Below are 13,057 nucleotides of genomic sequence, written 5' to 3' on the forward strand. Positions count from 1 at the left end.
AGTTCTCAGGCTCACCATCACCTTGTCCACAAAAGGCAGACTGTTTGCTCCTGGCAGGTGTATAGTGGGAAAGACCCCACAGCCTCCCCAAGACCAGCATGGGAGAGGGCAAAGGGGCATGTTCGAGCGGGAAGAGCACCTCCGGTCATTTCCCTGACCTTCCCAGGACTCCAGGACTCAGTTTTTCATCAGTGAGATGGGACTACAACCGCTGGCTACAAGGGATTACTAGATGAAAGGGCTCAAAAGTACTTTGTAAGAAGTAAGTGGGGAGCCATTCATACATTTTAGAGGGAGAAGGAGTCAGAAAGAGATGCTCAAATCCTAGCCCCTTGACACTGGGTGGTGGTCATGCAGCCCAATGGGGAAGAGCCTGCCCTGCTTTTTGGAGGCCCCCTGGCCACACGTGAGCCCATAACCCCCAGCCTCCCCAGGAGAAAGCTTGTGGCTTCCTCTGAGACCCCAAACCCCAAGTCTCAAGGAGCCCCTGAGTGTCTCTGAGAACAGCAGCCAAGGAGCGGAGGAGACGGCAGAGAGGCGACGTGCAAGTCGGGAGCCCCCATTTAGCTCACCTCAGACTCTGGGAGCTCAGGAAAGGCCATTTTTAGGTACTGAAGACGGGCTGCACGGAGGGCATTGAACCAGTCCACTATCTCCTGCAGAGAAAAATGCAAAGGACAGATGGGCAGTGAAGGCAACAAAGGAGGGCGTGGGGGGCACTGAGGCTGGTGGCAGGAAGCCAGTGGCTCTCCAAGTCTGGGCACGTGCGCACACCCTTAGTCCATTCAGGGGCTGCGGGCTGATCGCGGGCATCTGGGAGGACAATGCCAGAGCCTGGACACCTGAGTGAGTGGGAAGCCATGGACAGGGACCTCCCCAGAACCATGGGAACAGACCCAGGGGAAGCACATGGGAGGGGCCAGTGTGTGTGTGTGTGTGTGTGTGTGTGTGTGTGTGTGTGTGTGTGTGTGTGTGAATAACCTCAGCATCTCCTTAAAAGGCAGATATGTTGGAGCCCATACAGGGATGCCAAAAATTTGGGTTAAGAACCAGATAGAGGTGAGAATTCAGGTTTGATCCCTTGGCCTCGCTCGGTGGGTTAAAGAGTCGGCATTGCTGTGGCTGTGGTGTAGGTCAGCAGCTGCAGCTCCAATTCGACCCTTCGCCTGGGAACTTCCATGTGCCACAAGTGAGGCCCTAAAAAGAAAAAAAAAAAAATGCAGATTTGGATTCCGTGGGTTTGGGGTGGGGTCTGAGATGTGCATTCCTGAGGAGCTCTCAGGTGACATGATGCTGGGCAGTGGGACACAGCTTGAGGAGCAGCGGTCCTCAGATATCAAAGACCAGCTTTCAGGTGGGGGCAGAAGAGCCCGGGATGCTCCTCCAGTGGGGATGCTCATGGTGGGGGTGCAACTTAGGCTGAAGCCGGCGGGGACCTTGTGCGTCCCTCTGGGAGAACGCCTCCCTGGGCAGTGTGTGCCGGCGTCCCTCGCCTGCTGAGCCGCTTATCTAGCTGGCTCTGCCTCTGCTCTGCTGTTCTCCTCTTGGTCCTCACCATGACCAGCCAGAGTGATTTTTTTTCTTTCTCCCCCTGCCATTTAAAAATTTTGGGGGGGAGCTCCCATGGAACAAGTGGAAACAAATCTGACTAGTATCCATGAGGACTAGGTTCAACCTCTGGCCTCGCTCAGTGGGTGAAGGATCCGGCATTGCCGTGAACTGTGGTGTAGGTCACAGATGAAGTTCAGATCCTGTGCTGCTGTGGCTGTGGCACAGGCCAGCGGCTACAGCTCTGATTCCACTCCTAGCCTGGAAACCTCCATAGGCCGCAGGTGCAGCCCAGAAAAAGACAAAAAAAAAACCATATTTTTTTTGGTGAGGCTTGATATGTGATCTCAGTTCCCAGACCTGGGATTGAACTCAGGCTACAGCAATGAACCACTAGACCACCAGGGAACTCCCCAGAGTGATTTTTAAATTGCAAATCTAATGGAGTCTAGCTTAGAGTCTTTTCCACTACCCTCAGGAAAAGAGTCTAAGTTTTTGCTTTGTTTGTTTTATTTTATTTTGTTGTGGCTTCACCCATGGCATGCAGAAGTTCCCAGGCCAGGGATGAAACCTGTGCCAAGACAGTGACAATGCCGGATCCTTAACCCACTGAGGCACCAGGGAACTCTCAGTCTAAGTTCTTTGCCCTCTGAGATCTTGCCATACAAAACCATTTGCAGACTCCTTCAATGCAGGCTGTTCCCTCAATGCAAGCAGGAACATTCTGCCTCACCCACCTCTCTGCCTCCACCTCCGACATAGCTTTTACCTAGAACATTCTCCTAAGGTTGACTGTAGATGTCGTAATAGATTTTTGCGCCACCCAAGCCCTGATTCTATGAGAACTGCCTCGCCCTGTCTCCCCCACCCACCACCCCCACAGTTGCAGCCACAATTGCTGCTCTGATCTCAGTCCCTCTTGGCCACAGCAAAAAAAAAAAAAAAGAAAGAAAGAAACCTGGACCAGGGCTGGACCAATACTAAGGCCAGACAGGGCTTATCAGATTCTTTCTCCCAGGAATTTGGAATCGGGAAACTGAAAGACTTGTTAAAATAGGTGCTGGGCTGCATTTAGATGTAATACGGTGATTGAGAAATTCATTCGAATTTGGTTTCAAAGGAATGAAACCATCATTACCCTCTCTCTCTCTCTTCAGGTCAAGCTTGCTGACCCAGGATGCCTGAGTTCTGAGCTCTCTTGTGGGCATCATGGACCTTTTAGGGAATGGGACCATCCCATGAAAGACCCATCTAGGCCTTCACTTTGGAAGGGCTATTCAGTCACATATTGGTGGCTCTGGGGCCAAATCCAACCTGTATTCATGTTTATTTGGCTCCTGAAGTTTGGTTTGCTGGTTTTAGTCCTCTATAAAGGTTTTCCTGTTTGCCACAGCCTTAAGGCTGCCCATTTTACTTCTTTTTTTTTTTTTTCTCTCTCTTTTTTTTTTTTTTTTCTTTTTAGGGTACTACCTGCAGCATGTGGAAGTTCCCAGGCTAAGGTTCAAATCAGAGCTGTGTCTGTGACCCTACACCACAGCTCCGCAGCTCACGGCAATGTCAGATCCTTAACCCACTGAGCAAGGCCAGGGACTGAAACTGCATCCTCATGGATACTGGTGGGATTCGTTTCCACTGCACCACAACAGGAACTCCTGCTCACTTCACTTTTAAGTTGCCTACTTGGCTGATGCAGGAATGAGTTTGCAACACACACACACAGACACACACAGACACACACACACACAAATACCCATTTATGCCCATCTTGATGTTGGGGCACTGAGGGAAAGAGAATGGCCAGAACCAGATTGTCAGATGCTCTACAACCGGGTCAGTAGGAGGGAGCCGGGTATCATAAGTGACCAAACTTGGGCACCTCAGCAAAAGTCCTTGGAGCAGTGATGGGCATGGAGGGGCAACCACTGGTACCCAGCCAGACTAGACCTAGGCTCCAGCAGTGAGCCCACCACAGAACCAAGGATTGTCTCCATGTCTCCTGGACTGCACAAGTCCCAAGAGTCTGGTAAAGCCAAGGGAGGGAGCGGAGAAAGATGGCTGATACTAGATTTTGTGGCAATTTGGGGAATGAGATTCTTAAATTTAGAGAAACCAAAAAGTGAGACATCCCTTGCACTTCTGATTTTATAGTCTCTCTCCCTCTCCCTCTCTCCCCGCCCCGCCCCCACACCACAGTTCCCGATTCTAATCCCTCAGGAGGCCCAGCCATACTTCTCGCCTTTGAAATAAATAGCCCTGTATCTTTCCCATTCATGTCCCCTTTAAGCTGGTTTGAGTGTTCTCCTTTTGAGCATATTCACACAATCTTAAAATAGAAGATCCTTCCTCTGGAAAGCCTTTTTTTGTTTGTTTGTTTTTTTTTTTTTTTGCTTTTTAGGGCTGCTCCTGTGGCACATGGAAGTTCCCAGGCTAGGGGTCTAATCAGAGCTGTAGCTACCAGCCTCCACTACAGCCACAGCCACACCAGATCCAAGCCGCATCTGTGACCCACACCACAGCTCACAGCAACACCAGATCCTTAACCCACTGAGTGAGGCCAGGGATCGAACCTGCGTCCTCATGGATCCTAGTCGGGTTCCTTACTGCCTAACCATGATGGGAACTCCCATGGAAAGCCTTTTTGACTTCCCTCTTCCACCCTCACCCCGTAGACTAGGCAACTCATGGGTCTCCTGTTTGTCCCACTCATGGGTCTCCTGTTTGTCCCCAGCATGGCCTCCATCCCATCACACAGCATCGTCAGTGCCTATTTCCCCATCTGTCTTCCTCCTGAGACTGTGAGATCTTAGAAGCCCACTCCTGGCTCTGCCCCCTTCACTACACACTCCAGTGCTGTGCACACTGCAGGCAAGAGCGCTATAAGGATTTGGTGAAAGAGTGAATTCATGAATGCATAAGTGATACAGATGTAACACTGCTCACAAGGGTTTGTCTACTGCAGCTGCCACACTCCTGAACAAATAGTAACAGTAGCAACTAATGTTTACAGCGCACTTCACCATGATGAGATGCTTTCACATTCATGGTCACCGGACCTTCAAATCCGCAAGGTGGGTGTTATCAAACATAAACAAGTAAATTGCGGGGAAGGAATGGCAGCACCAGGGCTCCACCTTCTGACTCCAAACTTCAGTTTTTGTTTTTTTTCCCTTTTCAGGTCTGCACCCACGGCATATGGAGGTTCCCAGGCTAGGGGTCTACTCGGAGCTACAGCTGCCAGCCTCCACGAGAGCCACAGCAACACCAGATCCGAGCCAGGTCTGCGACCTACACCACAGCTCATGCCAATGCCAGATCCTTAACCCACGGCTTATGGAGGTTCCCAGGCTAGGGGTCTACTCGGAGCTACAGCTGCCAGCCTCCACGAGAGCCACAGCAACACCAGATCCGAGCCAGGTCTGCGACCTACACCACAGCTCACGCCAATGCCAGATCCTTAACCCACTGAGCAAGGCCAGGGATCGAACCTGCAACCTCATGGTTCCTAGTCGGATTCGTTTCTGCTGCGCCATGACGGGGACTCCAAAAAAGCAGTTGCTTATTCAGTAGGTCCAGGATGGGCCTGAGACTCTAGTTCTAACAAGCTCACAGGTGATGCTAAGGCTGTTGGTGCTGAACCACATGTTGAGGAGCAAAGCCTCAGTGCATTGCAGCCCCACCTGATTTGCCAGCCCCAGGCATTGTCTCCTCTGCTAACAGGACGCTCCTTGATGGCTGTGCACTGTCTAGACACACCCATAGCACCCGCCAGGTTCCTCTTCCTGCTCTCGCTCTGCCTTACCCACACCTCCATCTCCAACCAGAAAGCGACAACAGGTGAAAGCGAACAGCAGCAGCAAATCTCAAGAGGCTGCTGTGCAAGGGAGTCAGTGAGCAGGGCCTGCCGGGTCCTGGGGTGCTGAGCTGGAGGCTGGCATGGTGACACTGTCCTCTCACCTTCCCACTTTCGTGATACACAAACAGGTTCCTGACGTGGCCTTCTCGCCGGTAGGTGATCTGCAGCCCGTGGGGGTTCCCTATCTTCTCCGTCTGAAAGGTGGCATTCAAGTCCTTGATGCTGATGACAGCTTTGGGGTCTTTACCCTGAAAAAGAGGAAGCAGATGCTCAAGATGCTGACTGTCAGCAGAGTGGCTTCTCATCCCCTCTGCCAGTGCATCTTAATGCCTTCATGCAAACAAATTACCAATGTGGAATTCTGCATGAGTTTTCAATGTTCTCGCTCTAATATCAAGATGCACAGATAGGAGTTCCCCACTGTGGCACAGTGGGTTAAGGATCAGACTGTACCATCTTGGGTCGAAATTGCAGCTCAGATCAGATCCCCTTCCCAGGAACCTCCATATGCCAAGGGCACTGCCCCCACCCCCCAAAAAGATACACCGATGCTCTACTGCTCTAATGTATTCAGCCATCCCACCATTCACTCCTGCTTGATCAAATTGGCCTCTCAAAGCTGGAAAGGGGCTTGGAAAGACCCCAACTTAAAAATTCTCAAACTTTTTAGCTGTAGAACTCTTCCTTCCTTCCTTTCTTTCTTTCTTTCTTTCTCTTTTCCTTTTCTTTTCTTTCCTTCCTTCCTTCCTTCCTTCCTTCCTTCCTTCCTTCCTTCCTTCCATCCTTCCTTTCTTCCTTCCTTTCTTTCTGTTTTTTGTCTTTTTTGGGGCTGCACTTGTAGCACATGGAGGTTCCCAGGCTAGGGGTCCAGTCGGAGCTGTAGCTGCCAGCCTACACCACAGCCGCAGAGACTTAGGATCCAAGCTTCGTGTGGGACCTACACCAGAGCTCACAGCAACACCGGATCCTTAACACACTGAGAGAGGGCAGGGATGGAAACTACATCCTCATGGATGCTAGTTAGATTCATTTCCACTGAGCCATGACAGGAATTCCCAGCTGTAGAACTTTTTCTGAGGCAAATTGTCCATGGAAGCCAAACAAATAAAACAGATAAAACAAACAGATTAAAAACAGGTGTTGGGGAGTTCCTGTCGTGGCTCAATGGTTAACAAATCCGACTAGGAACCATGAGGTTGCAGGTTCTATCCCTGCCCTTGCTCAGTGGGTTAACGATCCGGCGTTGCCCTGAGTTGTGGTGTGGGGTCGCAGACGCGGCTTGGATCCCGCACTGCTGTGGCTCTGGTGTGGCCAGCAGCTACAGCTCTGATTTGACCCCTAGCCTGGGAACTTCCATATGCTGTGGGAGCGGCCCAAGAAATGGTAAAAGACAAAAAAAAAAAAAAAAAAACAGGTGTTGGGCTTGAAGCACTCCCTCCCCCACTCCACTCTGTTCTCAGGGTTCTGATATGTTCTGAGTACCAACTGATGCTAAGAAGGAAAAGGGAGGCATTCCTGTGTGGCGCTGTGGCTGTGGTGTAGGCCAGCAGCTGCAGCTCCTATTAGAACCCTAGTCTGGGAACTTCCATATGCTTCGGGTAAGGCCCTAAAAAGCAAAAAGAGAAAAGAAAGTTCTAGTGGACAGTCTTCTCTAAAGGGAAACTTGGTCATATTTCAAATGTTGAATGTTTTGTTTTGACCCAGAATTTGATATCTAAGAATCTGTCCAAGAAAGTAATTGTATTATTATGCAAACAAGTATGTCAAAAAATATGGGAGTTCCCGTCGTGGCACAGTGTTTAACGATCCGACTAGGAGCCATGAAGTTGCGTGTTCGATCCCTGGCCTTGATCAGTGGGTTAAGGATCTGGCCTTGCCGTGAGCTGTGGTGTAAGTCGCAGACTCAGCTCGGATCTGGCGTTGCTGTGGCTCTGGCATAGGCGGTGGCTACAGCTCTGATTGGACCCCTCGCCTGGGAACCTCCACATGCCGCAGGAAGCGGCCCTAGAAAAGGCAAAAAGACAAAAAAAAAAAAAAAAAAATTTACTGCCATGCTTCTTATAATAGTAAAAAAAAAAAAAAAAAAAAAAAAAAAGGAGTTCCCATCGTGGTGCAGTGGTTAACGAATCCGACTAGGAACCATGAGGTTGCGGGTTCGATCCCTGCCCTTGCTCAGTGGGTTAACGATCTGGCGTTGCCATGAGCTGGGGTGTAGGTTGCAGACGCGACTCGGATCCTGCGTTGCTGTGGCTGTGGTGTAGGCTGGTGGCTACTTCTCCGATTCGACCCCTAGCCTGGGAACCTCCATATGCCGTGGGAGCGGTCCAAAGAAATAGCAAAAAGACAAAAAAAAAAAAAAAAAAAAAAAAAAAAGAGGAATTATGTAACTGTCTATCAATGATAAATCAGGGCATATCCACACACTATCATACCACAGAATTTTTCTAAATTTTATTGAAGTGTAGTTGGTTTACAAGGTTGTGTTAATTTCTGCTGTACAGAAAAGTGGCTCAGGTAGACATATACCTATATTCTTTGCCATTTCTTTTCCATTATGGTTTGTCACAGGATATTGAATATAGTTCCTGTTCTATACAGGAGGACCTTGTCATTTGCCAAAAATTTTTTATAGGAAAATTTAGACCAAAATATTACCAATGTGAAAAAATGTCCACAATACCCATGTACGAGGAACACCCAGTCCCAGAACAGGATGTATAATAGGAACCTATTAATGCAAAAGGTACATGCACATACATATGCATATAGCGTGTATAATGTACATACACTATGCGAGTATATAGATCGGTAGGTAGGTAGAGAGTTGTGTATTTGAACATACATAGGAAGTATGGACAGATTTACACCAGCACTTTTTTTTCTTTTTGGCTGCACTTGAGGCGTGTGAAAGTTACTAGGCCAGGGATCAAACTGGTGCCGTAGCAGCAACCCAAGATGGTGCTGTGACAACATCAGATCCTTAACCCACTAAGCCCTTAGGGAAGTCCAAGAACCTCCTTTTAAAATAGTAACTGAGGAGTTCCCGTCATGGCACAGTGGTTAACGAATCCGACTAGGAACCATGAGGTTGCGGGTTCGATCCCTGGCCTTGCTCAGTGGGTTAAGGATCCGGCGTTGCCCTGAGCTGTGGTGTAGGTCGCAGACTCGGCTCGGATCCTGCGTTGCTGTGGCTCCGGCGTAGGCCGGTGGCTACAGCTCCGATTGGATCCCTAGCCTGGGAACCTCCATATGCCACGAAAGCGGCCCAAGCAGTGGCAAAAAGACAAAAATAAAAAATAAAAAGTAAAGACACATACACATACCCATGAACAATACACACTATTGTTTCATGTGCTTTAATTTATATATGTAAATGGTGTTGGGTATCATATTATAGGGATCACTCTACATCTTGATTTGGTCACTCAACCTTATGTTTTTTTAGTTCTATCCATTTCAAGATAGACCAATCTACTTGGCTCTTGTTGATAACTACACCAAAAGTTATCAATCTATTTTCCTATGGACAGATGTTGAGGTCATTTCTGATTTTTTTTTTTTTTTTTTTTTTGCTGCAGTCAGCCTGTGTCCCTGGTATACATCTGTGAGCCACAGTGGGGACACCCCCCTATCATTTTCACCTGGCCCCAGACTGTGGCCACACTGAACGGATCTTCTGGGATGGCTCTGATCCATCCAGGAAAGCAAGAGGGGAAATAAATGGCAATTTCTACATGTAGGAAATGGAGTGAGATGAAGGCTAGAGTGCTCAGAGCTTGTCCTTCCTGGCTGCTCCTTCATATTCTCTTTACTGGAAACTTCTCATCTATCGGTTTTCTTTTCTTTTTTTTTTTTTTTGTCTTTTTGCCATTTCTTGGGCCACTCCCTCGGCATATGGAGGTTCCCAGGCTAGGGGTCGAATCTCAGCTATAGCTGCTGCCCTACGCCAGAGCCACAGCAGCACAGGATCCGAGCCACATCTGTGACCTACACCACAGCTCATAGCAACACCGGGTCCTTAACCCACTGAACAAGGGCAGGGATTGAACCCGGAACCTCATGGTTCCTAGTCGGATTCATTAACCACTTCGCCACCACAGAAACTCCTCGGTTTTCTAAATATTGGAATATCCCGGGGCTCAGTGTGGTAGATAATCTCCAAAGATGGCTCTCTCCAGTTCCTCCCCTCCTAGTATGCACAGGGCAGTCTACCCACAAAGAGGTGGCATCTATTTTCCCTTCCCCTTGAACTGGGGCTGGCTGTGTGACTTGCTTTGACAACAGAAGGCAGTTCCTGGCCTCACCTTGAAGAGCCCTGGCAGCATCCTCATTTGCCTGGGGGCAAGCCGGCCGCCATGTGGTAAGAAAGCTTGAGCTGGACGCCTGAATGTGCAACAGCCGCGTGGAGAGAGAGACACCACAGGGAGGATGTCAACGCACCAGACGTGTGAGTGAGGGCGTCCCCGGCCCTCTAGCCCAGCCCGACCGCCAGGAAAATGGGGCAGAGGGAGTGGCCCAGCTGATGCCTCGTGGAGTACACTGGAGCAGCCACGGCCTGCCCAAATTCCTGGCCCGTGGATTGTAAGAAAGGAGAAACTGACATTTTAAGCCACTACGTTTTAGGGTGGCGGGTCATTTGGCAACAGAAAACTGCAATACTCAGTGCTGGGACATCTTTTTTCATCCACCCTCACTCCCTGCCTATGTGATTCCAGCCGGTCCTGTTGCTAAACCAGTCTACATGCTGATGACTCCAGCTCCAAACTCGCCCCAGACCCCTAGACTCATACATCCAACTTCCTTCTCAGTCTCTACTTGGATGACTAATGAGCATCTCAAATGAAAAAGGACTCTTGATCATCCCCTTAGGGAGCTGAGACTTTGCCATCTCAGCAAATGACAAATCCACCCTTCCAGCAGTTGTGAAACCCAAAAATCTGGGAACTGGTTTTTTTTTTTTTTTCCTTCTTAGGGCCACACCCATAGCATATGGAAGTTCCCAGGCTAGGGGTAGCAACAGAGCTGCAGCTGCCAGCCTACACCACAGCCACAGCCACACCAGATCCAAGGCAAGTGTGTGACCTACACCACAGCTCATGGCAACACTGGATCCTTAACCTACTGAGCGAGGCCAGGGATCAAACCTGCATCCTCATGGATCCTAGTTGGATTTGTTGCCGCTGCACCACAACGGGAACTCCTGGGAACCATTCTTGATTTCTCTTTCACACCCCATGACCAATCCCTTGGTAGATCGCCTTGGCTCTGCTTCCAAAATACATGCAAAATCTGACCACTTCTAAGTTGACCTCCTTCGCCATTATCCTGGTCTAACCCATTGCTCCTCGCCTGGATTATTGCAGCAGCTTCCTATTTATTTATGTATTTATTTATTTAACTTTATTTTGGGGGCCACACCCACGGCATACGGAAGTTCCTGGGCTAGGGATCTAATCAGAGCTGCATTGACAGCCTATGCCACAGCACAGCAAGACCAGATCTGGGCCTCATCTGCCACCTAGGCCACAGCTTGAGGCAGTGGTGGATTCTTTTCTTTTCTTTTTTTGCCTTTTGTCTTTTAAGGGCTGCACCCAAGACATATGGAGTTTCCCAGGCTAGGGGTTGAATCAGAGCTGTAGCTGCTGGCCTACACCACAGCCACAGCAATGCCAGATCCGAGCCGCATCTGTTACCCACACCACAGCTCACGGCAACACCGGATCCTTAACCTCCCGAGCAAGGCCAAGGAATGAACCCTTGTCCTCATGGATGCTAGTTGGGTTTGTTAACCACTGAGCCACAACGGGAACTCCAATGCTGGATTCTTAACCCACTGAGAGAAGTCAGGGATCAAACCTGAATCCTCATGGATACTAGCCAGGTTCTTAACCCACTGAGCCACAACAGGAACTCCCAGTAGCTCCCTAACTGGCTTCTCCGCTTCCACTCTTGCCTCTCCCTGCCCTACCCTCAACCCCGCAGCAGCCAGAGTGCCCTTCTTAAAAAGTTGTAGTCAAAGCATAACCACTTCTCTGCTTAAAACCCTCCTGTGGCTTTCCAAGAGCAGAGTAAAATCCAAATGCCTAAATTTTTTGTAAATAACATATCCAGTAAGGAAATTATATATAGACTATATAAAGAACTATGACACCTCAATAATAGACAAATAACCTAATTAAAATACGGGGAGGGGATGCGAATAGACGTTTCCATAAAGACGATGTACAAATGGCCAGTAAGTACCTGAGAAGACCTGCAGCATCACTAGCCACGGAGCAAATACCAAGGGAAATCACAATGAGATATCACCTCAGACCCACTAAGATGGCTATAAACGAAAAGGCAGATTGCAAATGTTGGTGAGGATGTGGAGAAATTGGAACCCTCATTGTTCGTGGGGAGATTGCAGAAGGGTGCAGCCCCTTTGGAAAATTCGTCAAAGACTGAACCTAGGGTTCCCATATGATTCAGCAATTCCACTCGTAGGTGGCATTGCCTAAGCAAAAGGGAAACATCGATTCCCACGAAAACTTGTACATGAATGGTCACAGTCGCATTATTCACACGAGCCAAAAAGTGGAAGCAACCCAACTGCCCATCAACTGATGAATGAATACATTGAATGTGGCACATCTGTTCAGCGGACTATTACTTGGAAATGAAAAGAAATGAAACACTTAGACATGCTGCCACTGAACAGACCTTAAGAGCATAATGCTAACTAATGGGAGCCTGTTACAAAAGGCCAAGTAGTGCACGTTTCCATTTAGATGAAATGCCCAGAATAGGCGAACCTATAGACAGAAGGAGATGAATGGTTGCCCAGGGCTGAGGGAAGGGAGTGGACCGGAGGATTAGTGCCGACACGTGTGGGGGCGTTTCTGAGGGGTATTGAAAATGTTCTCGGAGTTCCCATCATGGTGCGGTGGTTAACAAATCCAACCAGAAACCATGAGGTTGCGGGTTCGATCCCTGGCTTGCTCAGCGAGTTAAAGATCCAGCCTTAAAAAGACCAAAAAAAAAAAAAAAAAAAAAAGAAAACCACAAAAAACAAAAAACCCACAAGACAATAGATACAGGGTCTGAATCTTATTTCATGAAGTCAGGGAGTTAACAGTCCTTGAAGAGTAGAATTGCTGCATGTAGCAAGACAGAAATACAGGTGGAATGGAGAAAAACGAGGTAAAAGGGGACATTATACTAAAACTGAGATGAATGACCGTATTTGAGTGTATGTCACTGCCCTTCTGCTAATACACCTCCGACGTAAATAGCGACACGACGGTCCTGGTTAAACTGCGTAGGATCAAAGAGGAACTACTGATGCGGACCTTGACGTCCACCCAAAAATGAGGAAGAGGGTGGTCTTCTCCCTGCCCCCTTCTTCTCTGATGATAAAAATGTGGCCCTCTGTTCTCAGCGCTGCCGCCTTCCTGTGCCAGCCTGCTTGTGTTTCTCACACGTGTCCTACATGAATCAGCTCGCCCTTTGCCTGTCACTTTGCCTCCCGCTGAATTCTTTCCGCCACAAGGCAAAAGAACCTGAGTCCTGACAGCGTGTACCTCTAAGTTCTGACACCAGGCGAGTGGTTTTAAGTAGAAGACAGTGTGTTCAAGTCCCCTCCTTAGTCAGGTGTGAGTTCAAGTCCCAGTCTGA

The 13,057-nt window shown here is 48.9% G+C and overlaps 1 protein-coding gene across 13 annotated transcripts in view; it reads right to left on the reverse strand.

The window, feature by feature from the left end:
• The window catches only part of ADAP2 (ArfGAP with dual PH domains 2), a 46,912-nt gene that overhangs the window by 10,189 nt on the left and 23,666 nt on the right, over nt 1–13,057 (reverse strand). For all 13 annotated transcript variants that reach the window (XM_021066061.1, XM_021066062.1, XM_005669057.3 and 10 more), the window contains 2 exon segments: nt 5,503–5,649; nt 573–656 (listed from right to left, as the gene is read on the reverse strand). In XM_021066061.1, coding sequence (XP_020921720.1) covers nt 573–656; nt 5,503–5,649 — 231 coding nt within the window.

This window comes from Sus scrofa, chromosome 12 (genome assembly GCF_000003025.6).
Source record: "Sus scrofa isolate TJ Tabasco breed Duroc chromosome 12, Sscrofa11.1, whole genome shotgun sequence".
NCBI classification, from domain to species: Eukaryota; Metazoa; Chordata; class Mammalia; order Artiodactyla; family Suidae; genus Sus; species Sus scrofa.